Source organism: Podarcis tiliguerta, assembly GCF_965153285.1.
Source record: "Podarcis tiliguerta genome assembly, chromosome: 8".
NCBI lineage: Eukaryota > Metazoa > Chordata > Lepidosauria > Squamata > Lacertidae > Podarcis > Podarcis tiliguerta.
The window spans coordinates 6,536,794-6,564,242 of record NC_139541.1 but is presented as its reverse complement, the minus strand read 5'-3'; the positions used below and the strand labels follow the sequence as shown (position 1 = coordinate 6,564,242).

Here is a 27,449-nt window from a genome sequence, read left to right as displayed (position 1 = left end):
TGATCAGCAAGTCCTAGGCTCTGTGGTTTAACCCACAGCGCCACCCGTGTCCCTCAGTTAGGCTTTGGGAAATGCCTGATGAATCTGATTTTGCAAAGCTTCAAGCCTGGGAGTCTCTAGAATGCAGAGCTGCTTTGCGGCCCTTTGACTGGCGGCAGCTGTCTAGCTGTGTGGACAGAGACCGCAACTCAGGTTGTGATGGCGGGAGGGGCTGCTGAATGGGCCAGGGGCTTCCTTGTAGGGATGCCCTCATCCCAGCCTTGTGACAAGGCCTGCCTGCAAGCGCTAGAGCAGGCAAAGCTGCAAGGGGATTAGGGTCCTGAAAAGCCAGGAGAACCCAATGTGCAGTGGCGTAGCGTGGGTTGTCAGCACCCGGGGCAAGGCAAGTAATTTGCGCCCCCTAACCCGTGGATTTGCGCCCCCTAACCCTAACCCCCAGATGTTGCGCCCGGTGCAGCCGGCCCCCCCTGCACCCCCCACGCTACGCCACTGCCAATGTGGTCTCAGCCCTGAGAGATGGAAAAGAAGAAAACAAGGGAATGGCAGTAGTCCAAAGCTAAAAGCTGACCCTGACTTGCCCTGTGGCCAGAGAGTCCAGGAGGTCCACCCTGTGCCTTTTTTTATGGACATCCAATGGAGCTGAATGTTGGAAGATTCAGGACGGGTAAAAGCTAGGACCAAGCAGTGGGTCTCTGTAGAGTATTCCTTTCCTGTATTACTAGAATGTGGCCTTCATGTGTTCCTTTCCTGTGTTGCCTTCCTGTTGAATTCTTAGATTCCTGTGTAGGTGGTATTCCTGCACATTGCCTTCCGAACAACCCTGGCACGGATAGCTCCAAGTCTCTAAGTGATGTCATGACCTTGCTATCTAACTATATACATCCCCTGTTTATCATCGCATTGCTAGTAATATTCTAGTAATACAGGAAAGGAATACTCTACAGGTCTCCCTCTCAAAGGTGGCAGTGATGGTTCCCAACCTGGATGGAGGTAAAAGAGGATGAGACAAATTCATGGAGGAAGTGAGGGCTGTTGATGGCAACTGGCCAGGATGGCACTGTTATGCCACCACAGTCAGAGGCTTCTGAATCCCAGTTACTGGAAGCCACAGTATGGCCCTTGTGCTTGGATCCTGCTTATGGGTTTCCCAATAGGGCAGCTCGTTGGCCACTGTGAGGACAGGATGGACCACTGCCTTTGGCCTGATCCAGCAGCCAGGATCCGCTGCTGGACCTTACGCCTCCCCTCCTGCTTCTAGGTGGCCTGTCGGAGATGCCGGCTGTCCGGACCTTTGCCTTGAACGCTGCCCTGGCCGTCCTCTTTGACTTCTTGCTCCAGGTGTCCATGTTTGTGGCCTTGCTGTCTCTGGATGCCCGCAGGCAGAAGGTCAGTGGGGCCTTTCTTTTAAAGTGCATTTTTGAGGCGGGAGGGTTTCCTTACTGACTGGGGTTGCAGGCTTCCACAACCACCCCTCCTCCTCCTCCCCAGCCCCACACTCCAATGGGGTCCTCAGTTGGCGCCCCGTTTGCCCACAGGCCTCTCGCTTTGACCTGTGTTGCTGCGTCCAACTGGAGGAGAAGAGCCCAGAGAAGAAGAGCCCAGAGAAGAAGCAAAGAAGCCTCCTTCGCACCTTCATAGAACGCTTCTATGCTCCCTTCTTGCTCAACAGCTTCGTCCGGTTCATGGTGGTGAGTGCTGCTGGTTAGGTGGCAGAGGGTGGTTTTCTGGTGTGTGTGTGAATCCAAGGCGGAGAGCAGGCAAGGTGGCAAGAAGGAGGCAGAAGAGAACACAGGGTGCGGGGAGAAGAATCCTTCTTTCTGAGCCTTCTTAACCAACTCCCCCTCGGTGGCTGTTAGTCTTGGAAGCCATATCTAATATAATACAGTGGTGCCTCGCAAGACGAAATTAATTCGTTCTGCGAGTCTCTTCGTCTAGCGGTTTTTTGGTCTTGCGAAGCAACCCTATTAGCGGCCTAGCGGATTAGTGCTATTAGCGGTTTAGCGGCTATTAGCGGCTATTAAAGGCTTAAGGGATTAGCGGATTAGCTGCTAAAAGGCTATTAGCGGTTTAGCGGCTTAGAAAAAGGGGGAGGGGAGCGGGAAAAAATCTCAAGACTCGCAAGACATTTTTGTCTTGCGAAGCAAGCCCATAGGGAAATTCGTCCTGCGAAGCACATCGAAAAACGGAAAACCCTTTCATCTAGCAGGTTTTCGGTCTTGCGAGGCATTCGTCTTGCGGGGCACCACTATAATAATAATAATGTTCTCAAAGCTACGAACATGAGTTTGACCAAACTGCGGGAGGCAGTGGAAGACAGGAGGGCCTGGCGTGCTCTGGTCCATGGGGTCACGAAGAGTCGGACACACGACTAAATGACTAAACAACAACAACAACAACATTTATTATTTATACCCCGCCCATCTGACTGGGTCTCCCCAGCCACTCTGGGCGGCTTCCAACCAAATATCAAAAACAATACAGCGCCAGACATTAAAAACTTCCCTAAACAGGGCCTCCTTCAGGTGTCTTTTAAAAGTAAAATAGTTGTTTATTGCCTTGACATCTGGTGGGAGGGCGTTCCACAGGGCAGGCGTCACTACCAAGAAGGCCCTCTGCCTGCTTCCCTGTAACTTTGGCTTCTCGCAATGAGGGAACCGCAAGAAGGCCCTTGATGCTGGACCTCAGTGTCTGGGATGAACGATGGGGGTGGAGACTCTCCTTCAGGCCGAGGTCAGCACCAACACTTTGAATTGTGCTCGGAAACGTACTGGGAGGCAATGCAGATCTTTCAGGACTGGTGTTATGTGGTCTTGGCGTCCACTCCCAGTCAACAGTCTTGCTGCCGCTTTTTGGATTAATTGCAGTTTCCGAGTCACCTTCAAAGGTAGCCCCACGTAGAGCGCATGGCAGTAGTCCAAGCTACGTTAGTCCATATCTACCTCCTCCAGAATCAGAGGCGGGGTGTCAGGTGGGAGAGGGTGTGACTTGAAGGTCCAGGGGAGTCACCACTAAGCAGGCCCTGGTCAGGATGAGACACCACCTGGGGAGCCCACAGACACCCCCATGACGGGTGGAGAGAATGGGGGTGGGAATCCATCTAACACATAAAATAATGACTTGTGTGCTTCCTGGGAGCCTCTAGTTGGTCCCTGGTTGCGGGCAAGGGAGGACTGGGATGCTGAACTAGATGCTTTGGCCTGATCCTGCTGCTTCACCTGCAGAGAACCCTCTTGTGTTCTTACCTTCAGATGCTGATCTTCATTTTCATGTTCTGCGCTGGGATCTTCCTGATGTTGCATGTCGAAGTGGGGCTGAATCAGGAGCTGGCCATGCCCACGGTGAGAGCTGGCTGGCTTGCTGGTCTTCTGGGCCAGCAGTGATGATGATGCTTCCCCAAGGGGCTTCTCCACAAGGAAGTTCCTTCAGGGAACTTGAGGACTTGGCTGAGTCTGGGTGCTCTGCACCTTAACGAAGGGAGCTGCTTACTTCCACCTGGCTTCCTCCAGTAGCTTTGTTAACTAAATTATTTGCAGTATTTATAGCTCGCTCTTCGTCGAATGTTTTCAGTCCCAGAGCAGGGGACGGAGTAATAAAAAGAAACAGAAAAACAATACAAAAAAATGACAACAGGTCCAAGGAGCAACAGTTCTATCGTATGGCAAGCAAGCAAAATGACAGCAACATTAAAAGTAGTACCATATTTTGCGCCCCATAGGACGCACCGGCCCATAGGACGCACCTAGTTTTTTGGGGGGGAAGTAAAGGAAAAAAATTATTTCCCCCCCAGGTGCGGGGCTGGAAGAACCAGGTCGGGGAACAGCGGGAAGGCGCGCTCCGCCTCCCCGCTGTCCCCCGAGCTTGTGGGACTGGCGATGGGGAGAAGTGCGCTGAGCCCGGGACTGCAGGCAGCTCTGCGCAGCCACCGGGAGCCAGGACTTTGCGCCCTGCTCCCGATGGCCGCACAGAGCTGCACTGAGGCCGGGACTGCAGGCAGCTCTGCGCAACCCTCGGAGCCGGTCTCCCGAGGGTTGCGCAGAGCTTCCTGAAGCCTGCATTCACCCCATAGGACGCACACACATTTCCCCTTCATTTTGGAGGCGAAAATGTGCGTCCTATAGGGCGAAAAATACGGTATTTCCCGTTTAATGAAGTATGGGTCAGCATGGCTGCCAGTTAGTGATGTGCTGGTAGACTTGCTGACCTCCCCCATCTCTTTCCTACATACCAGCCTTCCCAGGTAGCATCCAGGGTCTTCCAGGGTCTTTGAGCCCCCCTCCCCATTTTATTTTTAAGCTGTCCTTTTGGCTGACCTGTTCACTTCCTTCAGACGCCCCATTTCCACTGTCTTCCAATGGCTTCGGTTGAAGTGGCGAGATTTATCCCTCTCCCCCTTTTCAAGATCTGCAGTGGCTGAGCCTATGGGGACAGTTTTTTAAATGTCCACCTCCGGTCCTCCATTCTCTGTTTAATTTCCAGTAGCGAAAGGCCAAGAGCCTTAATTGAGGGATGAAAGGGGCAGGGAGGGTGATGTTAAGGGCTGGCCTGGGCACAGGGAGGGCAGAGCAGCTCAGAGTCTGTTGGGGCTCTGCTCTTGGGCTGCCCCTTCAAGGAAAAGGTAGCAGGCAGAGGGATGGAGATGGATTCGCCTTGTCTTCAGTGGACAGCCGAAGAATCCAAATGTTGGAAGATTCAGGGCAGATGAAAGAAACTTCTTCTTCACGCCGTGCATAGTTAAACTGAAATATACTCGGAGTCGAGAGTGGATTTCATGCTCTTTATTCAGCTCATAGTGGTGAGGAGGACACAGTTGGTAATTCCTGTGTTTTCCATTTTGGGGCTATCAAGATTCTGGCGGCAGTCGTAGCATACATGAATAACCTTTGGTCTACTTTCTTAATATCTTCCCCCATCAAGCCTAGCAAAAAAGCTTCAGGCTTTTTTGGGAAAGTATATCTAAGCATCTTTTTTAATTCAGTATAGTAAAGGTAAAGGGACCCCTGACCATTAGGTCCAGTCGTGGCCGACTCTGGGGTTGCGGCGCTCATCTCGCTCTATAGGCCGAGGGAGCCGGTGTACAGCTTCCGGGTCATGTGGCCAGCATGACTAAGCCGCTTCTGACGAACCAGAGCTGCGCACGGAAACACCGTTTACCTTCCCGCTGGAGTGGTACCTATTTATCTACTTGCACCGGTGTGCTTTCGAACTGCTAGGTGGGCAGGAGCAGGGACCAAGCAACGGGAGCTCACCCTGTCGCGGGGATTTGAACTGCCGACTTTCTGATCAGCAAGCCCTAGGCTCAGTGGTTTAGACCACAGCGCCACCTGCGTCCCAATTCATTATAGATCAGTTCCCACCCACCCCCCATTTTATCACATGTCTTAGGTGGTTCTTATGTTCTTACGCTCTGCTCTCCCCAGGACTCCTACATGCTGCAGTACTTCCAGTACCTGAACACGTACTTCATGGTGGGGGCCCCAACTTACTTTGTCACCACGCCGGGCTACAACTTCTCCACGGTGGAAGGAATGAACGGTGTCTGCTCCAGCTCAGGCTGCGATGACAACTCCTTGACGCAAAAGATCCAGTCCGCCGTGCAGTTCCCGAACGTGTAAGTCGCTTGGGGGAGCCGTTCTGCTCCTGTAAAAAGGGGGTGGGCGGGTGTACAAGAGCGCCCCCCCCCCAGTTTTGCCCTCAAATACGCCAGAATATTATTGCATGCACTTTCCTCCACAAACCTGCCAGGAAACGTAAGAAAAAATACAGAGGGAGGGTTCCTGGAGGGTTCGTCCTGCAGGGGCAGAGAGAAAGATGCTTTGACCGGGGAGGGCATGGTGGTAAAAGAGCAGTTGCAGAAGCTCTTTTGCCCGGACCCTTCTTGGGGGAGAAGGAGCCAGAGACCCCCAGGCAGATGCTAGAAAGTAGCCTGGAGTTTGCTTCATACCAGGCATACCAGGGCACCAGGCACAGGGCCTTCTCGGTAGTGGCGCCCGCCCTTTGGAACGCCCTCCCATCAGATGTCAAAGAGATAAACAACTACCTGACATTTAGAAAACATCTGCCCTGTTCAGGGAAGTTTTTAATGTGTGACATTTTGATGTATTTTTAATCTTTGTTGGAAGCTGTCCAGAGTGGCTGGGGAAACCCAGCCAGATGGGTGGGGTAGAAATAAACTATTATTATTATTATTATTATTATTATTATTATTATTATTATTATTATTATTATCAAGAGCTCAGAGGAGAACAGACCAAGTCATGGAGGAGATGGCTATTGATGGCTACTAGGCACAACATCTATGTTCTGCCTCCACAATCAGAGGCGGGATACAAATAATAATAATAATAATAATAATAATAATAATAATAATAATAAATAATAATACAGGAAAGGTAGTGTGGTCTGGCCCTCCAGGCTCTAGAAGAGGCGCAGGAGATTCTTAGCGGTCTGTAGGGCTCCAGAGGGCAATAAGCTCAAAATCAAGGCAGCCCCCAACCAGCTGAGGACTAGACAAACATCCAGGAGCTTCTCCTGATATTTTGAGGTTCAGCATCGGGCCCAGGATCAGGTGCCTGGCACCCCGCGCCCTTCTCAGGCAGGATGAGCCCAGCTTCCTGCATTTGATCACCGCAAGATCAGCTCCATCCCTCCTCGTTCCACCTCACCAGTGGCACCTCAGGCTGGGCTTGGCAAGTGCCACTGCCCCTTTTCATTTGGCCCCTTCCTCCAAGGGCAGCCCCCATCCCGCAGACCACAGGTGGTGCTCCTGGAGGGGCCTAAGGCCTGGAAGACGGCCGAGGCAGCCCGGGACGAGCAAGTGCCCTGTGCCTCCCTCCTGCTCTCTTGCCCTTCGAGCCTTGAGCTCTCTCTTTGGCCGTGGGTCTCGGCCCCCCTCCATGCTGCTGTCTCTCCCCCCAGGTCCTTCCTGGCCATCCCTGCCTCTTCCTGGGTGGACGACTTCATCGACTGGCTGAGCCCCTTTTCCAGCTGCTGCCGCATCCACAGCTTTGGCCCAGATAGGGACCAGTTCTGCCCCTCCACCGACAGTAAGCAGAGAAACCCCGCCAGAGATTCTTCAGCTGCGATTCTTGCATTGCAGGGGGTGGGGCTCGATGACCCTTGGGGAGCCCTTTCGACTCTACAGCTCTATCATTCTGTGAAAGTATAGGGGGCGGTGGGACGTCCCCTGGGGGTTTCCCTGCCCGAGGTTCCAGCTGTAGGGGACCAGAGATTCCTGCCTGGACCCAGTGGCGTAGCGTGGGTTGTCAGCACCCGGGGCAAGGCAAGTAATTTGCGCCCCCTAACCCATGGATTTGCGCCCCCTAACCTGTGGATTTGCGGCCCCTAACCCTAACCCCCAGATGTTGTGCCCGGTGCGGCAGGCCCCCCCCTGCACCCCCCCACGCTACGCCACTGCCTGGACCTGGGGCTCTGCCTCTCCTCTGCCTCTCTCTCCCCCAGCTTCCCTGTCCTGCCTGTTGAAGAAGTGCATGGCTCTGACGAGCGGGACCCTCCGGCCAAGTGTCGAGGAGTTCCACCGGTTCCTGCCCTGGTTCCTCCACGACATGCCCAACCTGAAATGCCCCAAGGCGTGAGTACTGCAAGCACCGGGGGGGGGGGGGGTGTATGTGTGCGGTTCAGGATTTGGGTCTGGGCGATTGTTCCTACAGCAGGGAATGATTCCCCCCCCTCCCCAGAGAGGGTCTCCTTGTCTGGCTGTGCATTGTAGAGGCACCCCTACCGGAAGGGGGGGCCAGCTGGAGTGCGGAGGCTGAGGAGCAGCCGGATTGAGCCAGTGGAGCCCACGAGGCCAGGCCAAGGTAGGCAGGCTGTGGGTGGATTTTGCGGGAAATGGCCCACAAGGAGGTCGAAGATTGTTATGGAGCGCAAGGTTTTTTCCTGGGGGTAGCTTGACCTCTGTGGGGTAAAAGGTAAAGGGATCCCTGACCATTAGGTCCAGTCATGGCCGACTCTGGGGTTGCGGCGCTCATCTTGCTTTATTGGCCGAGGGCGTACAGCTTCCGGGTCATGTGGCCAGCATGACTAAGCCGCTTCTGGCGAACCAGAGCAACACACGGAAATGCCGTTTACCTTCCCGCCGGAGTGGTACCTATTTATCTACTTGCACTTGATGTGCTTTCAAACTGCTAGGTTGGCAGGAGCAGGGAGCAACAACAGGAGCTCACCCCATCGCGGGGATTCGAACCGCCGACCTTCTGATCGGCAAGCCCTAGGCTCTGTGGGGTGAGAGCTCCAAATCCAGGCACTGAGGGAGGGACCTTTGAGGAAGGTCTTGATGTGTGAGACATCCATGGGGCTGGCTGTTTCCAAGCCGTTTGGGGAACTGTAGGCAGCAAACAGCTTGGCTGCCTGCTAGCCAGCTGGGATGCCCTAAGCCTTTCCTATCCCTGGGCTTTGAGCCAGTGTGGTGTAGTGGTTCCAGTGCTGGATTTAAGACCTGAGACCACTCGCTGGGTAACCTTGGACCAGTCACAGTGCCTCTTAGCCTACCTTACAGCTGTTGTGGTGGTGAGGTTAAAATGCCAGGACGGGGGCGAGGAGTATGTATACCACCTTGAGCTCCTTGGGGGAAAGGAGGCGGGAAAATAATTGCAATAAATAAATCAATAAAATAAAAAGGGCTCTGGGGCCATTTCCAGTTTGCACCTGCTGCATTGGGTCTGCCATGGGGAGTGCTTCTGTCTGACACTCAACGTGCCCCCTCCCCATCTTTTTCTCCAGGGGTCGTGGTGCCTATGACACGTCTGTGCGGCTGGGGCCAGATGGGGAAGTCATAGGTGAGTGTTTCCCCCTTCCCATCCCCCAGAGGAAAAAGAAGCCCCAGGTGCGAATTCTGCTGCCCTGCCGGGAGGGCACCAACTCTCTTGCTGCAGCAACCAGGGTGGGTGGAGGGATATGCAGATGGGGAGGTGGGCTTCTGGCTTTATATACATGCCAGTGCAGTCTCCCCTGGTTCACCACTTCATTATTTTTAATATAATATTTTATTAAGATTTTCACATAGAAAAAAGAAAAAGAAAATACAAAAATAAAAGGAAAACAAGTAAAAACAATTCCATTTTCATAGTATTACTTACATTCGCTTGTTTCCCAGACTTCCCCACACCTCCCCTCTCTGTATTCCAATTCGAATATTTAATCAGCAAATCCCTTCCCTCTGTCTTATCCTTGTCTTTATCTTAGTGTATTATACCTTTAATTCTTCATCTTTTTAACCTTCGAATTTTCCATACTCCTTCAGCACATTATTACTAATAACCCTTTAACCTCCATCCAACATCATTCTAACATTCATTAATTTTATGATATTTCTGTAAATAGTCTTTAAATTTCTTCCAATCTTCCTCCACCGTCTCTTCCCCCTGATCTCAGATTCTGCCAGTCATTTTTGCCAATTCCATATAGTCCATCACCTTCATCTGCCATTCTTCCAGAGTGGATAGTTCTTGTGTCTTCCAATACTTTGCGATGAGTGTTCTTGCTGCTGTTGTGGCATACATAAAGAAAGTTCTGTCCCTCTTTAGCACCAGTTGGCCGACCCTGGTTCACCACTTCGGAGGTGGGAGGCTGCAGGAGGAGGGAGGCGGTTAATGCCCCTCCGAAGGGGTGCAGCCCCTCTGGGTACAGCCTGTCTCCTCTTTCCACAGCATCCCGCTTCATGGCATACCACACGCCCCTCAAAAACTCCCAGGAGTACACAGCAGCCTTGAAGGCGGCCCGGGAACTGGCAGCCAACATCACCGCTGCCATGCGGCAGGTGCCAGGAACGGACCCCGACTTCACGGTCTTCCCATACACGTAAGATGTCGGGAGCGGCTGGGGAGGGAGCGGAAAAGGCATCTTGTCCTTTTTTGGGGGGAAATTGTCCCTAGTTTCCCTTCTCTTCACCCCTGGGGTCAGCGAGGCTCCGAGGAGAGTGGCAAAGTGGGTCTCTCGCTGGTGTCCCCACGGCCGTTGTGGTTTTTCTGCAGGATCACTTACGTGTTTTACGAGCAGTTCCTGAGCATCGCCCTTGCGGGGGTCGTCAACCTGGCCGTCTGCTTGCTCCCCACCTTCCTGGTCTGCTGTGTCCTGCTGGGCATGGACCTGCGCTCAGGACTCATCAACCTCTTCACCATCATCATGATCCTGGTGGACACCCAGGGAGCCATGACGCTGTGGGGCATTTCCTTCAACGCCATCTCCCTCATCAACCTGGTGACGGTAAGCTAGCCCTTGTCATACAATGAAACCAACACACCAAACCGGCTTGCAAATATAAAGCGCAATTTGACTTGTTGTTGTTTAGTCGTTTAGTCGTGTCCGACTCTTCGTGACCCCCTGGACCAGAGCAGGCCAGGCACTCCTGTCTTCCACTGCCTCCTGCAGTTTGGTCAAACTCATGCTGGTAGCTTTGAGGACACTGTCCAACCATCTCGTCCTCTGTCGTTCCCTTCTCCTTGTGCCCTCCATCTTTCCCAACATCAGGGTCTTTTCCAGGGAGTCTTCTCTTCTCATGAGGTGGCCAAAGTATTGGAGCCTCAGCTTCAGGATCTGTCCTTCTAGTGAGCACTCAGGGCTGATTTCCTGAAGAATAGAGAGGTTTTATCTTCTTGCAGTCCATGGGACTCTCAAGAGTCTCCTCCAGCACCATAATTCAAAAGCGTCAACTCTTTGGCGATCAGCCTTCCTTATGGTCCAGCTCTCGTTTCCATACCAGATGCCCAGGTTCGGTTGGACCATATTTCTGCTTCAGTTGCAACAGAAGCAAGGTGCAATTTTTGTTGTTGTTTTTCAAAAAAAATTACTAGTTTTCCAAATTTATGACACATAAATCCACAAACATGAAAAGAAAACATCAACAAACAAACAAACAAACAAACATTTATCCTAATTGTCATAATTCCACTTTTCTTAACATTGTTGGGTGACTTCCTCGAATCCCCCTGGCTGAGTTTCCATATAAATCATTGTAGCTAGCAGTTTTCCAAAACTATTTTTACATAGAATTTACTTGGTTGATTAACAACTTTCTTTCTTTTCATTTTACTATATTTTTTTAATTAGTGTTTTTATGGAGCAGCCAAGTAATTTCGTTGTCCCCAAAGGGGGCAATGACAATAAAGATATTATTATTATTATTATTATTATTATTATTATTATTATTATTATTATTATTTTAACAACATAGCATTCTACAACATCACATATTTAAATCCTAGGCCTATCTGATACAGTGGTACCTCAGGTTACATACACTTCAGGTTACATACGCTTCAGGTTACAGACTCCGCTAACCCGGAAATAGTACCTCGGGTTAAGAACTTTGCTTCAGGATGAGAACAGAAATTGTGCTCCAGTGGCGCAGCGGCAGTGGGAGGCCCCATTAGCTAAAGTGGTGCTTCAGGTTAAGAACAGTTTCAGGTTAAGAACGGACCTCCAGAACAAATTAAGTACTTAACCTGAGGTACCACTGTACTTGCAAGTAATTCTATTTAAGTTATCTCAACATATTTAGCTAAACAGACTTTGAATTTCTTCCATTCCTCTTGGTACTCCTCCCCCTTCTGGTTGCGGACTCTTCCGGTCAGGTCAGCTAGCTCCCAAAAGTCCATCATCTTCATCTGCCATTCCTCCACTGTTGGTACTTCTTGTAATTTCCAATTTTGGGCCAACAAAATTCTAGTCGCAGTTGTGGCATACAAAAACCATCTGACATCTTTCTTGGGCAATTCCAAACCTGTTGTTCCAAGTAGAAAGGCTTCTGGTTTCTTAATAAATGTGTATTTCAACATTTTTTTCAATTCATTACAAATCTTTTCCCAGAAGTCTTTCACCTTGGGACAGGTCCACCACATATGTGCAAGGTGCAATTTTTGTGCCCGTTGCTGATCAGGTGGAAATTACCACACATGGTACAAATAAACAACTGGGGCTTTTTGGCCCAGCAAATGCGCCAGGTGGGCTTGGCAATAATAATAATAATAATAATAATAATAATAATAATAATAATAATATGATTTAATAATAATAAAGCTGCTCATTCTTCTGACAAAGGCTCTGTTCCTCCCGGTAGGCTGTGGGCATTTCGGTGGAGTTTGTCTCCCACATCACCCGCTCCTTCGCTATCAGCACACAGCCCACCAAAGTGGAGAGAGCCAGAGAGGCCACAGTCAACATGGGGAGTGCGGTGAGTCGTGGGGATAGGGGCACGTGTGGGGTGTCTGTGGCTTCGTTTAGGATGCTGCTTGGGTGCATTGGGGCAGGGAAGAGAGACCAGGCTTTGGTCTTTCAAATGTCTACGGTGACATACCCCCCTCTTGCCTCTCCCCTTCCATTCTGCTCAATTCATTGCATCAGAATTGTGGTGTCCTGCGGTGCCCCCTAGGCTTGGTGCCCAGTGTGGTGTAACTGGTGGCGGTGCCCTAAATCCGCCTCTGGAGAGGCCCTGCCCTCATGGGGCCTTTGGAGCTGGTTCGTAGAATCAGAGAATTGTAGAGTTGTAATTTGAATCCCCGCGACGGGGTGAGCTCCCATTGCTCAGTCCCTGCTTCTGCCAACCTAGCAGTTTGAAAGCACGTCAAAGTACAAGTAGATAAATAGGTACCACCCCGGCGGGAAGGTAAACGGCGTTTCCGTGCACTGCTCTGGTTCGTCAGGAGCAGCTTAGTCATGCTGGCCACATGACCCGGAAGCTGTACGCCAGCTCCCTCGGCCAGTAAAGCGAAATGAGCGCCGCAACCCCAGAGTCGGCCACGACTGGACCTAATGATCAGGGGTCCCTTTACCTAAGGGACCCCAAGTGTCATCTCCCTGTAATGCAGGTAAGGTAAAGGTAAAGGGACCCCTGACCATTAGGTCCAGTCACAGACGACTTTGGGGTTGTGGCGCTCATCTCGCTTTACTGGTTGGAGCCAGCGTTTGTCCACAGACAGTTTTTCTGGCTCATGTGGGCAGCATGACAAAGCCGCTTCTGGCAAACCAGAGCAGCGCATGGAAATGCCGTTTACCTTCCTGCCGGAGTGGTACCTATTTATCTACTTGCACTTTGATGTGCTTTCGAACTGCTAGGTGGGCAGGAGCAGGGACCGAGCAATGGGAGCTCACCCCGTCATGGGGATTCGAACCGCTGACCTTCTGATTGGCAAGCCCTAGGCTCAATGGTTTACAACATAGTGCCACCTGCGTTGCAGGTATCACAGCTAAAAAATCTGATGGATGGCTGTCCAAGCTCTGTTCCCCCTCTCCAGAATCAGTTGTGCTCTTCTCCCCTCCCCCCCCAAATAAACACACTACTTTTGGTCATCCGGAACCAGCTCCAAATTGGCATGAGAGCTCCTCAGCCTCTCCCTCCACTTTCCAACTTCCACACTTGGGAGCTCTTTATGCCCATCTGGTGGGCAGCCAACTGGGCGTTGGGCTGTGTTGGTGAGGCTGCCAAGGCCATAGCACTCCTCACCTGCCTGTAGAGGCAGTCCCCGCTGTGTGAGCCAACTCTGCCCCTTCTCTCCCATTTGGAGATTTCTGGGTATAACCAGCCTGTGCTGTCTGCTTGCTCTCCCTCCAGGTGTTTGCTGGCGTGGCCATGACCAACCTCCCGGGCATCGTAGTCCTGGCCTTTGCCAAAGCCCAGCTGATCCAGATCTTCTTCTTCCGCCTCAACCTCATCATCACGCTGCTGGGGATGCTCCACGGACTTGTCTTCCTGCCTGTGGCTCTCAGTTATTTCGGTGAGCCAGTTTGCCTTCCCAAGCCGGACCCCTACAAAGAGGGGCAATTGCTGAGGCAGCCTGTAAAATGGACCCCAGGTCCAGTCGTGGCCGACTCTGGGGTTGTGGCGCTCATCTCACTTTATTGGCTGAGGGAGCTGGCGTACAGCTTCCGGGTCATGTGGCCAGCATGACTTCTGGCGAACCAGAGCAGCGCACAGAAACGCCGTTTACCTTCCCGCTGGAGTGGTACCTATTTATCTACTTGCACTTCATGCTTTCGAACTGCTAGGTTGGCAGGATTAGGGACCGAGCAACAGGAGCTCACCCCGTCCGGGGATTTCAACCGCCGACCTTCGCTCTGTGGTTTAACCCACAGCGCCACCCGCGTCCCGAGACAGCCTGTAATGAGGGCAAAGAGGACAGGGACACGGGGATGGAGGCACAGTTCAAGCTGCCTGCGACAGGAGGGGGAAGTGGGTGCCCACCATTGCTCGTGGGGTGGGAGAGAACTGCTCTTTGCTTAATGACTCTAAGGAAGTGCTCTGCAGAGGTAGTTTGCTTGCTGCAGGGGGTTCCTCTCTCCATGAGACCTCGCTCTGGTTTTTCCTCCTCTCGAGCAGGCCCATCTCTTCCTCTCTTCTCCAGGGTTTTGGAAAGATGCAAATCCAGCTGAGCTTTCATTCATTACCTTTGGGGAAAAAAATACCACTTTCTCACACCCACACAAAAAGATGCTCAAAGTGGCTTGCCGCAAAGAAAACAATGCATTTCAAAACCAAACTGTGCAAAAAGAATTTCCTAATAGCACAGCAAAACACATGTAAGCTGTTTAATCCAGTTTAATCTTCAGTGCCGGCTTTAACTTGCTTATTTAGAATACACCCCACTTTTGAAGAGTTGGCAGCAGTGCTCTGTACCAAGTCCCCACTTGCTCAGCACAGTGCCTGTCTGTCTGTACGTTTCCGAGCACAATTCAAAGTGTTGGTGTTGACCTTTAAAGCCCTAAACGGCCCCGGCCCAGTACACCTGAAGGAGCGTGTCCACCCCCATTTTTCAGCCTGGACACTAAGGTTCAGCGCTGAGGGCCTTCTGGCGGTTCCCTCATTGCGAGAAGCAAAGCTACAGGGAACCAGGCAGAGGGCCTTCTCGGTAGTGGCACCCGCCCTGTGGAACACCCTCCCACCAGATGTCAACAACTACCTGACATTTAGAAGACATCTAAACTTCAGGGAAGTTTTTACTGTGTGACATTTTAATGTATTTGTAATCTTTGTTGGAAGCCATGCAGGACAGAGTTAAACTATGGAACTTGCTCCTACAGGAGGCAGCAATGGTTGTCCAACTTGGTGATGGTCTCCCACTTAGATCGCTTTAAAACACAAGTTCACAGAGGAGAGGGCTATCGATGGCTCCCAGCCACGATGGCTCTGCTCTGTCTTCACGGTTGAAGGCAGCAATGCTTCTGAATCCCAGTTGCTGGAAACCACAAGAGGGAAGAGGTCTCTTGCGCTCAAATCCTACTTGCTGGTCTCCCAAAAGAGGCATCTGGGGCAGTCACATAGGAGGCTGGACTAGATGGGCCATGATCCAGCAGACTCTTCTTATATTCTTATGAGCTCCCTCCTTCCCGGCAATCAGACTACAGCTATGAACAAATCATGGCGGTCAGCGCTTCTGTGCATGCTCCTTGACCGAGACAGCAACTGTCCTCCAGAATGGCTGCTATTAAGTACAGTGGCACCTCGGGTTACATACGCTTCAGGTTACAGACTCCGCTAACCCAGAAATAGTACCTCGGGTTAAGAACTTTGCTTCAGGATGAGAACAGAAATCGTGCTGCAGCGGCACGGCGGCAGCAGGAGGCCCCATTAGCTAAAGTGGTGCTTCAGGTTAAGAACAGTTTCAGGTTAAGAAGGGACCTCCGGAACGAATTAAGTACGTAACCAGAGGTACCACTGTAGTGGGTTGACAAAGCAGACGGCACAGAGATTGTGCCGTCTCCAAGTGGTTCTTTATAGTAAGCTGGAACTGAATTGAACTGAACAGCTCAGCCGGCCTGCTTTTATAGGCAGCCGGCTGTCAACATTATAACAACAACACCCCAGGGTTTCCCGCTTAAATTAACTGATGTGGACCTGAGTGAAAACTATACAGTCATATCTCGGGTTGAAGTAGCTTCAGGATGAGTATTTTTGGGTTGTGCTCCCCAGCGACCCGGAAGTAACGGAGCGCGTTACTTCCAGGTTTCGCTGCTTGCGCATGCGCAGACGCTCAACATGAGGTCACGCGCATGCGCGGAAGCGGCAAAATGGGACCCGCGTGGACGCAGGTTGCGTTCGCTTCAGGATGCGACCAGGGCTCCGGAACAGATCCCGTTCACATCCAGAGGTACCACTGTATACACAATACCCCTGGTGACCAGGATAAGCACTTTAATACATAACACCTGCCATGCGGTGGGGGTGCTTCATGTGAGGTTAGGGGGCCTGGTGGTTGACTTTACCTCTTTCTCTCCCACCCCACTAGGGCCTGATAGCATCCCCCTGAGTGTGCAGCAGAAGACAAAAAGCCTTGCTCTTGAAAGCAGCAACGGGATCCAGAACCAAGCCTTTGATGGCTGCAACGAGGCTCCAAAGGACAGACCCAAGCAGGAGGGATCTGAAGGAGTGAGTGGCAGCTGCCCAGAAGGAGCGGGCATCTAGGCAGACACAGGACAGAGGCTCTGGGCAAGCAAGGATGCTGGCCAGTGCGGGGAGCAACCACAGCAGCCCCCGCAAGCGAGTGCCGTGTGTGTGCGTGATTGTGCGCACACCCCAAATAATAATTATTCTCCAGCCCGCATCCCTGTGAGCAAGAGCGCAACAGTACAGTGTTATCTGTAAGAACCTGGTTGCTAACTGCAAGAATCTGCCGAATGTGGGCGCTTTGCAAACCAGAGTTCTGGCCTTGTCCCAGCCAACCAAGAAGAGCTGGAGGACCCCACAAACTGGTCGCCTGTGGTCCCCCACTTTCTGCAGCCACCAGCCTGGTGGAGGATGTGATTCCAGGTGTTTCTTCCTCCACAAGATGCTCCTCAGAAGAGGAAGGAGAACCAGGACATAAGACTGGGACAGATGTGCGATGGGGCCGCCTTGCCAATGCTTCTGCGCTTCTGGTGGTTGTGGCCTGTCTGAGAACCCCATGGACCAGTGGCGTAGCGTGGGTTGTCAGCACCTGGGGCAAGGCAAGTAATTTGCGCCCCCTAACCCGTGGATTTGCGCCCCCTAACCCGTGGATTTGCGCCCCCTAACCCTAATCCCCAGATGTTGCGCCCGGTGCAGCCAGCCCCCCCTGCACCCCCCACGCTACGCCACTGCCATGGACGTTCCCTTGAGTTCCATGTGCGAAAGATGGGGTGGAAATGGAATAAAGATCAAAAGCAGCACAAACACATTTCTTTGTGTTCCTCGACAATTCTCTGGTGGTTTGTCTCTTGGTCAAAGCTGCCCTTCCCTCTAACGATGGGGCTTCAGAGGTTGCACAGGGTTGCAGAGCTGTGGCTCTAGGCGGGAGGGGGAATAATAATGGCCCATCCCCAACACCCGTTTTTGACCCCCTCCTATTGAAGCCACTCTACCAAATAAAGGTAAAGGTAAAGGGACCCCTGACCATTAGGTCCAGTCGTGGCCGACTCTGGGGTTGCAGCGCTCATCTCGCTTTATTGGCCGAGGGAGCCGGCGTACAGCTTCCGGGTCATGTGGCCAGCATGACTAAGCCGCTTCTGGCGAACTGGAGCAGCGCACGGAAACGCCGTTTACCTTCCTGCCGGAGCGGTACCTATTTATCTACTTGCACTTTGACGGGCTTTCGAACTTCTAGGTGGGCAGGAGCAGGGACCGAGCAACAGGAGCTCACACCGTTGCGGGGATTCAAACCGCCGACCTTCTGATCGGCAAGTCCTAGGCTCTGTGGTTTAACCCACAGCACCACCCGCATCCCATAACCTACCAAATAGCTTTCACCTTAGTCTGCCTCCCTGGGGTAACAGAGAGCAAACGGTGACCTTGAGTCACAAGCTTGGACTAGTTGGTTTAGTCAGAAGCATCTGGTGCCATCAGAACTTGGCATAACCCCATATAAAACAGGGCAGGTATGGAGGAGGGAGGTAAATGGCTAACTGCTCCAAGGGCAGCAAACAGGGCTTTTGCTAAGATGTCACCGTGCCTTCTTTCCTCCAGAACACAGGAGGAGACATAGAGACCCCTCTTCCCCTGTTTTACTCTCTCCTCCACAAAATAAAATAAAATATTATTTTGCTTTAGTGATTCCACACACACCCCTTTCTATATGGTGGATCCAAGGTGTGTATGAAAGTAATCCTATAGAAAGCAGCCATGGGCTAATCAGGCCCGCAGAACAACACCTGCGTGCCCAACATCGGGTAATGCTGGGGTCGTTTTCATTTTCAATATGGCTGGGCTGGAAGGCAAGGCTGATCACTGGCTGATTGATGGGGTTTGCAAAGGAACCATTTGATGTCAACGTGCCAACGTGTCAAAAACGGGGCACTAGACATCAAGCCCATGAGGAAGGGACAGACAGGGCCTTGCAGAGCCAGGCAGAGGCTCGGGGCAGGTAGATAATGTGCCCCTCCCCCCCCCCCTTTTTACCCTGGGGATAACTGAAGACTTATAAATAAGTATATAAATAATTTTCACAAAAGTTATGCTGACAAGTAGTTTTATTTCAAGGCTTGAACTGTATCTGCATATAAAGACAAAATGGAAAATATAGCTATATATGCTTTTTAAAAATACATAGGGAAAAGGATTATTTTAAGTATTTACATTTAAAAATGCTTTCCTAGCATTTGTGAATATGCTGACCGAGGTTCACTTTGGAATCAGAGGCCTGGGCCAACTGGCCCATATGCCCCCCCCCCCCCCGGTCTGGGCCTGGGGACAGAACATATGCTACCACCAGGCCGGCACTCAGCAGCCGCCCCATCTTACATCTGAGGGTGGGGAGGGGGCATAAAGATGAACATGAAACTCATAACACTAGAACCCACAGACGTCCAATGAAACTGAATGCTGGAAGAAGCAAAACAGGTAAGAGAAAGTCCTTCGTGCAGTGCAGTTAAACTATGGAACTCGCTGCCACAGGAGGGAGTGATGGCCACCAAACTGGATGGCTTCCAAAGAGGGCTGGACAAATTCAGTCGGAGGCAGAAATAATGCTTCTGAATCTCATTTGCAGAGAGTGCTCTTGTGCTCAGGTTCTACTTATGAGATTCTCCACAGTGAGAACCAGAGGCTGGACTTTGGCCTGATCCGGAAGCCTCTTCTTATGTTCTTTACCCATACAAGAATTCCAGCTGAGAAAATTAAACGACCTTTTCCCTCTTGTTTTAACAACTGATAGCTCACTCTGTAGAACACGGGACTCTTAATCTCAAGGACATGGGTTCAAGCCCCAAGTTGGGCAAAACATTCCCACATTGCAGGGGGTTGGACTAGATGACCCTCACAGTCCCTTCCAACTATATAATTCTGTGATTCCAAGTTTTATATTTTGCTGTTCAATTGGATTTCGTTTTTAAATTACAAAAAACAAGAAGAGCCCATTTCTCTCTCTGGATATAGCCATCCTTGCCAGACAGATCTCTGGACAAAATATTTTTTTCTGCAACTTGCGGGTGATCACCGATCACCCCTGGAATAGTCACTGAGAGACTGGATGCCCGTTTTAAATCTAGATCACGGGTGTCAAACACAAGGCCCGCGGGCCGAATCCGGCCCGCCAGACCTCGTCATGTGGCCCGTGTAGCCGCTGCCGGCCGCCAGCCTTCACCTTTTTTTCTCGCTTTTTTTTTTGGACACAAGAAAGCCGCCTCTTCAGCGCATGCGCGGCAGCCTACAAGCCAGAGAACGTCTGCCCTCTAGCGGCGCCGGCGAGGCTGCAGCCACTGCCCACCGCTCCCACACCCAGGGCCCTACGTGCAGTCCGAAGGTCCAGGTGCCTCGGCGCTCCCAGCAAGTCCCACTTGCGATGTCCCGGCGGTGGGCGGGAGGCTGCTTATTCGCGGCCCGCCAGCAGCGCTGGCTCGGCTGCTCCCTCCTCATCGCTCTCGCTCGCTCTCTGGCGGTCCAAGGGTCGACGCTGCTCTGCCTTCACCGCGGCTGACCCGCCTCCGCCTGTCCCCCTCGGTGGCAAGCGAAGCAGAAGGAGTGGAAAACTCCGCTCATACCAAGCATGATCCTCCCTGCAGCAGATGCCTCTCACAGCCGCCTCTTCCGTTTGAAAACTTTTATTGATCTTAGTTGTTGGCCCTTCGCGACGAGGCAGATGAGAGAGAGAGGAGGTGGGGGGCGGGGGGAGGAAGAGAAGGAATCCTTTTTTGTTGAAAGCCACCAGGAACTCCCGAGATGAAAAGAATGTGTTGTTTTCACTCCCGTCTCTTTTCTCCCCACCGAGTAAATTGCACGCGTCTTCAAAGGTCTAAGTGCAATAACCCTTTTGTTGTGGTTTTGTTTTTCTTCTTCCCCTTTAAATGGCTCTTGTTCTCCCTCCCCTTGAATGAAAAAAAATTAAAAAAGAAGAAATGCGATCTTGGTTGATTGAGTTGTTTATTTCCTTCTTTTTATCTTCCCTCTTTTTATCCTCCTTACATTATTACAAAAAACAGTAATAATTGAATGCAGTGACAATAATTTATGATAATAAAGAGTGGACACATAGTCCTATAGATACAACCGGCCCTTTGAGGGTGACCAAACTGCTGATGCGGCCCCCGATGAATTTGAGTTTGACACCCCTGATCTAGATGAAGTCACTGGGCTAGCAAGGTCCAGGAGGTGTCGCACTGCGACCGGAAGTTATGAGGCAGCACGTGCTCGGCTTCTCTCTTTGGACGCGACCCACCACGTGCTGGCGGCTCGAACTCTCCCTCCCTTCCTCTCCATCGCTAGTCTCCGAGTACATCCGGGCACCTCCGCCGTCCCCTCTTCTCGCGAGGCTTGGCCGGTTCATCCTTCTTCCCTACGTCGCGTCCCAAGATGGCGGCGCCCTGGTGGAGGACGGCGGTGGCGGCTCGGCGGGGCCTCGAGGCGAGTCTGGGGGCGGTCAGGAAGTCGCTTGGGGGGGGGCTGGAAGGGGCTTCACGCGCTACTGCGGAGGGTTCAGGTGCCCCCACTCGGCCAGGAAGCTCCCCGCGTGTGACGTTGAGGGGGGGGGGCGTCGCTGCCTCTCAGTCTACCTCGCAGGGTTGTTGTCATAGCTGTCAACTTACAGCTTTGAAAATAAGGGACCAGCAGCCTCGAAAATAAGGGATCAGCAGCCAAAATAAGGGATTCTGCTTGGCTTATACAGAAATCCGCCACTGATGGAGCCATGCTGCTTTTGCTGGGTTTTGCAGGGGGTTGGACTAGATGATCCCAAGGGTCTACAACTCCCATCAAAAGAAGAGGGGCAGACAAAACTGATGAATGACGTCGAGATGGCAAAGCGTACAGGCAGAATTAGAAACCAGGAAGAGGACCTCTTTAATAAAGAATGGGGAAAGTTTATAATTTAGTTGAAAAGCTATTGCAAACAGTTACATACATTGGGAGGATTGACAGAAAACTTGTTGTAAAAATTTGGGCTATGGATGGACAAATGATTTATAAAAATAGAGTTATGAAAGGGATGCAGAGGGGGAAATCACTACACTAAGATGCTGTCAGTAGAGCATGAGACTTTTAATCTCAGGGTCCTCGAACAGAAGCCCTACCTTGGATAAAGGATTCCTGCATAGAAGACAGTTGGACTAGATGACCCTGAGGGTCCTATGATTCTAGGAAGGCATCATTCAAGTCTTCTTTTTGACATGACAGTCTGCAGCATGCTCCCACAAAGATGTAGCTGTTATTTCCCTCTTTATAAAAAAAATTACCCAAGTGTTTAGGTTTGTAGATTTCTTCATTCATGTATACATCCTTTTAATGATCTGTTCTTTTAAAATAATCTAAGCCCTTCAGTTCCTCCATTCCATTCATGAATCTCATTCCATCAGGTTTCAGTAATGACTATTGAGTATCATTGCTTTGCTGTCTTAAGATTTTGAGTCCATCCTCTTTATTTCTCAAACAATTCAAACCTTTCCACCATCTCTGTAGCCAGTCCCTTGATTCTAGTTTTCTTCTCTCTTTTTTGAGGACATAACCTTCTTGGAGGCTGAGTGCTGCCAAAATTGTTAGTTATTGATAACTAAATGGCACCTCTTTGTTCAGAGGCAACAGCATCTCTGAGTAGTGGGAGCCAGAGACCTAGAAAGTGTGGTGTGTGCTTGTGTCCCCTGTACTACAGGGGAGCTGTTGAGCTAACCTAAAAATATGCATAGAAGTGCTTGGTTTGGTTCTCCATTGTGTCAGATGAATAGCTGATTGTCATTCTGTTCTCAGGCCTTTGTAGGGAGTCCTGGCAATATTTCTTGGCAGCTCTGTGCAAGGCGGGATTTCCGGACCAGTGTTGCCTGCTGTAAGGTAAGAGCCTGAGAGATCCAAAAGATACTTGGGTGGCTGCTGTCCTGGGAATGCTGTGGAGCACTCTGCCTTTTTGCAGGAAAGACTGGTTTTTTTCCCTTCTAGGGCCAGGGTTTCAAATGGGGTTCTCTGACTGCTTGCTGCAGAAAGCTAACCACATACCATGCTAAAAGGTGTTGGGAGCACCTTTCATTTTATCTGCAGAGGGATTTTTCTGTATGAATTAGGTCCCCTCACATTTAGGCCAGGGACGCGAGTGGCGCTGTGTGTTAAACCACAGAGCCTAGGACTTGCCGATCAGAAGGTCAGCGGTTCGAATCCCCACAACGGGGTGAGCTCTCGTTGCTCGGTCCCTGCTCCTGCCAACCTAGCAGTTTGAAAGCACGTCAAAGTGCAAGTAGATAAATAGGTACCGCTCTGGCGGGAAGGTCAACGGCGTTTCCTTTCGCTGCTCTGGTTCGCCAGAAGCAGCTTAGTCATGCTGGCCACATGACCCGGAAGCTGTATGCCGGCTCCCTCAGCCAAAAAAGCGAGATGAGTGCCGCAACCCCAGGGTCGGTCACGACTGGACCTAATGGTCAGGAGTCCCTTTACCTTTCCTTTTAGGCCTGTGAGGGGCCCTGAGCATGCCACAGCTGAGATGGGTTCAAGGGAGCCTCTACCCCCCCCCCCACCTCTGTCAGGACCTTTCAATAGAAAGGCTAGGTCAGGAAGGGGAACATAATCAGCATTCAAGCAGGGGTGGGGGGGTTGGGTCTTCTTTCTCTTGTATAAATGTTCCTTGCACAGCAATCTGCATTAGAAAAAAACCACTCCCTTTGGTGCCAAATCCAGAGTCAAAGGTCCTTGTGGATGTCTTGTAAATCACCCAGAGGGCTGTGAGGCTCTGCCCACCCCTGGCTTCCTGTGTATTGTGGCACTGCAGGCGAGGGCAAGATGCCTTCCATTGTTATAAATATGGCATAGGATTCTCCTGTGCGCACACATGCTGTTTGTGTGTGAGAGGTAAACACCTCCTGCAACACACCTCTCTTGCAGAACCGAGCAGCTCGGGTTCGTGTTGGGAAAGGAGACAAGCCTGTAACCTATGAGGAAGCCCATCCACCCCACTTCATTGCACACCGCAAGGGCTGGCTCTCCCAGCACACAAGTGAGTTGGGGGGCAGTGGGGGGGGAGGGAATGGGCTGTTCTGACACTTGTATTTGGAAAAGGTGGAGATGTACAAGTGGTCTGCCACCACTCCTTCCTGGAAGGTTTTGGGTTTGGGGCTGTTGTCATCAAACGGGGCCTAGGACACTATTGTTGGAGAAAGGAGGTGGTGGGGTGGGGGTGGGGTCATCACTCTTGACATCTTCTGCACCACTTGTGCCTTGAAAAGAGAAACTCATTCGGTGTTCTTGTCTGCAATGGGTGGTTTTATTGACAGGTGTAGATACTCCCTTGACACTTGTTATGAGCTGCATACAAAGTTCTTCCAAACCTGGCCTCCTTGGAAGCGTATTCAGTCACTTTGATTTGATTTAATATTTGTAATTCTGCTTTTCCAGCAACAGATGCTGAGCTCGAAGCAGCTCACAACAACCACAAGAGCCTTAAATCACAAACATACATTGCAGTCACGATCATCTTTGAACACAGCAGCATATAAATAAAGCAAAAAGACAACCACTAATTCATCAAAACAATTAATGCTATTCAATAAAGGCATAATAATTTCCCCTGGGGTTGACCTAGGCTGTGAGCCGTGTCCTCATTGGCTCGGCCATTTTGCCACCCAGTGAAAGTTGTGAACCAAAGGGCTGGTTGAAACCACCAGCACTAGCTATGACCCTCCTGAATGCAGAGCACAGCAAGGCTGGTGCTCCCTGATACAGAAGGTCAGTGTGGTATAATGGTTAGAGTGTCAGATTAGGACCTGGGAGACCAGGGTTTGAAGTGGGATAGAAATACTACAATTAATGAATTAATAACCTACTCCCCCCCCCTTCCCCTTGTGTTGTTGCCCGCCCTGTAGGTAACCTGAGCGGCGAGGGAGGGGCAGCTGAACGCTCTGTGGAGGATGTCTTCATCCGCAAGTTAATCTACGGCACCTTCCATGGCTGCCTGGCCAGCGATATTGTGTTGAAGCGCCGTGCCAACACGCTGATAATCTGCGCCATTTTCCTGCAGAAGCTGCGGCCTTCCAAGTTCTACTTCCTGATTGGCTACACAGAGACGTTGCTCTCCTTCCTGTACAAGTGCCCCGTCAAGATGGAAGTGCAGACGGTTCGTGAGAAGATGGTCTACAAGTATATTTAGTTCTGGCCGTCCCTGCTGGGGAGAGCTTGTCTTTGAGCCAAGACCCAGCTGGGCCTTCTGCTTCTTGAGCCAGGAGCAGGAGCCTTCCAGCCAGGGACTTCAGAGGGAGTTAGGGGTACCTGGGAACTTCTGCTTGGTAGCCACCTTGTAAGGAAGACACTCAGTTTGCTTGTGAAGGCTCAGAGAATGACTGAGCCCTGGACTCTTGCTGTGAAAGGAGTTGGGGTTTGGGTTTTTTTTTTTTTGGTTGAAATCCAAACAAAGAATGTTTGTGCCCCTTATTCGTGGCTCTTTCCAGATCTATTTTCCTGGACTCTCGACTTATATGCCAGGAGCATCCCAGAAGCTATTGACATCCATTGGGCTTAGCCCTGCTCCAGGCAGGGGATTGAAGTATCTTTGTGGCTATAGCAGAAACTGCTCAAAGCATCCCCTCCTATATGGCAGCCTCTTTGCGGTGGTCCTGCAGGTTTCCGTTTGGTGCCAATTACAGAATATTAGGGACGTGGGTGGCGCTGTGGGTTAAACCACAGAGCCTAGGATTTGCCGATCAGAAGATTGGCGGTTCGAATCCCCGTGATGGGGTGAGCTCCCGTTGCTCGGTCCCTGCTCGTGCCAACATAGCAGTTTGAAAGCACGTCAAAGTGCAAGTAGATAAATAGGTAGCACTCCGGCAGGAAGGTAAACGGCATTTCCGTGTACTGCTCTGGTTCGCCAGAAGCGGCTTAGTCATGCTGGCCAAATGACCTGGAAGCTGTATGCCAGCTCCTTCGGCCAATAAAGCGAGATGAGCTCCGCAACCCCAGAGTTGGCCACGACTGCACCTAATGGTCAGGGGTCCCTTTACCTTTACAGAATATCTGGCTCACACAGGCAGTGGGTGGCAGTGCATTCCTTCTGCAGGGGATAACTTTACTGTTCAGAGAACTGGGCCGCTTTTCTTTGGGAGAAGAAAAGGCTAAGGAGGAAACCCTACACAAATCTGAAGCGGAGTTCCTAAGACGGTTGTATGGCACCTTGTAAGCCTCCTTCCGGCAACTCCTGCAGCCAAGCTGGTGCCAAATGTACTTCTCTGCTTTCCTTTGGACCACATCAGTGAGGCTGAGGGGGGTGGTCTTGTCATCTGGACAGCCCAGGACCTTCATACACACTGCCCAGGCTTGCACCCTGGAGAGCTACCCCCGCCACCCTGCTCTTCTTTTTTTAAAAAAATAATATTTATTAGGAGTTTAAAAGTTTCAGAAAAAAGCACAAGAAAAAAAAGAGAAAAAAGTAAAAGATACATAAAAAGAGAACAAAAAAAACAACACAATACATCAAAACACAAAGAAAAAGAAAAACAATTAAAAACACATCCAATATTTATCCTTATCTTTCATTAACTTATTTCCTCGACCTCCTCACACCTCCCTTTTTCTATTCCAGTTATTAACTATGTCAGCAAATCCTTTCCCTCTTTCACTGCTTTCTGTCATTTAATTATCTTAATTTACTTTAACATTATCTTACCATCAAAACCTTAAAATTTATTTATACTTAACTCCTTATAATGTTTCTACTAAAGTCATGTAATTTCATTCCAACATTTCCCAATGTTCATTAATTTTACAATATTTCTCTAAATAGATTAAAAAACAAAAAAATTTCCAATCTTCTTCCACCGTCTCTTCTCCCTGGTCTCGGATTCTGTCAGTCCTTTTTATCAGTTCTACATAGCCCATCAACCTGGTGATCTTCTACACCCTGCTCTTCTGATAGATGGGTTGTGGACCTTGTCCTTTGTCATCAGTGACGGTGACATCACTCTTTGCTTGGGGCTACGCATACTTATGCAGCCAGCACCCAGCTAGCACCAGCACAGCGGAGAATTGTACTTTCCCAGCACAGATACAGGAAACGTAAATTCCCCGGAGCAGAATAAGGCAGCTGGGTGCTGGGCAGCAAATGAGTAATAACTGTCTTTGATGCGCTATAAAGCAATTGTCCTCCGTAGAAGAGAGGGAGAACGGTCTGGGTTATGCCGTCACTTTTGTGCTGGAGTGGTAAATAGGGCAAGTGCCCAGCCACTGACCTTGTTAAAAATTAGGGAGCTGAAAGAATGATGCAAGCAGTTGGCTTGTAAGCCCACATCACACAAGCTGGCTGCCTGTTTTCTGTGCTGGGTGTGGTGAAAGAGGGGCTTCTTCCTCCCTTCCCAGCTGACAGCTGGGGGAGGGGGAAGGCGGCATTTTGAGGGGGGGGGGTTAGACCTCACCTACTTTGTGCTTTTTCCACTGCACCTACTGGTTGTGGATACTCCTGGGGGCATCCTAGAATCATAGATTTGGAAGAGACCACGAGGGCCATCGAGTCCAACCCCCTGCCAAGCAGGAAACACCATCAGAGCACTCCTGACATATGGTTGTCAAGCCTCTGCTTAAAGACCTCTAAAGAAGGAGACTCCACCACAGTCCTTGGCAGCAAATTCCACTGTCAAACAGCTCTTACTGTGAGGAAGTTCTTCCTAATGTTTAGGTGGAATCTTCTTTCTTGTAGTTTGGATCCATTGCTCCGTGTGCGCTTCTCCTGTCCTCACAATAAAGAAGGTCATAGAATCATAGGAAGGTTGGAAGGGACCCATGATCTATCTAATAGAACCCCCTGCAAGCAAGAACCACAGCCAAAGAATCACTCTCAGATGGCCTTCCAACCTCTGTTTAAAAACCTCCAGTGAAGGGTAGTCCACCACCACTTAAGGGATTCGGTTCCACTGCCAAGCTGTTCTTAACTTCAGAAAGTTTTTCTTAATGTTTAGTCAGAATTTCTTTTATTATAGTTTGTATCCATTGGCTCGGGTCCTCCCCTCTGGAGCAGCGGAAAGCAATCTTGCCCAGTCTTGCATGTGACAGCCCTTTAGGTACAGTGGTACCTCTGGTTAAGTACTTAATTCATTCCAGA

At 50.7% G+C, this 27,449-nt stretch overlaps 2 protein-coding genes across 2 annotated transcripts in view; both read left to right on the top strand.

The window, feature by feature from the left end:
* NPC1L1 (NPC1 like intracellular cholesterol transporter 1) overlaps positions 1–16,889 on the top strand; it is a 30,572-nt gene extending 13,683 nt beyond the window's left edge. Inside the window, exons 8-19 of the mRNA XM_083453739.1 lie at positions 1,259–1,386; positions 1,536–1,688; positions 3,249–3,338; positions 5,418–5,608; positions 6,916–7,043; positions 7,459–7,588; positions 8,740–8,795; positions 9,666–9,816; positions 9,990–10,221; positions 12,074–12,187; positions 13,565–13,727; positions 16,236–16,889. Of these exons, the coding sequence (XP_083309865.1) occupies positions 1,259–1,386; positions 1,536–1,688; positions 3,249–3,338; positions 5,418–5,608; positions 6,916–7,043; positions 7,459–7,588; positions 8,740–8,795; positions 9,666–9,816; positions 9,990–10,221; positions 12,074–12,187; positions 13,565–13,727; positions 16,236–16,411 (1,712 nt within the window). The 3' untranslated portion in view covers positions 16,412–16,889. The remainder of the gene's footprint in view (positions 1–1,258; positions 1,387–1,535; positions 1,689–3,248; positions 3,339–5,417; positions 5,609–6,915; positions 7,044–7,458; positions 7,589–8,739; positions 8,796–9,665; positions 9,817–9,989; positions 10,222–12,073; positions 12,188–13,564; positions 13,728–16,235) is intronic.
* Positions 16,890–18,768: 1,879 nt separating this feature from the next.
* Positions 18,769–24,793, top strand: MRPS24 (mitochondrial ribosomal protein S24; the record flags this gene model as incomplete). Its single annotated transcript, XM_083453412.1, has 5 exons — positions 18,769–18,799; positions 20,660–20,797; positions 22,116–22,213; positions 23,252–23,363; positions 24,229–24,793. 5 exons carry the CDS (start codon positions 18,769–18,771, stop codon positions 24,510–24,512), a joined length of 663 nt encoding a protein of 220 aa, XP_083309538.1. The 3' UTR covers positions 24,513–24,793.
* Positions 24,794–27,449: the final 2,656 nt, after the last annotated feature.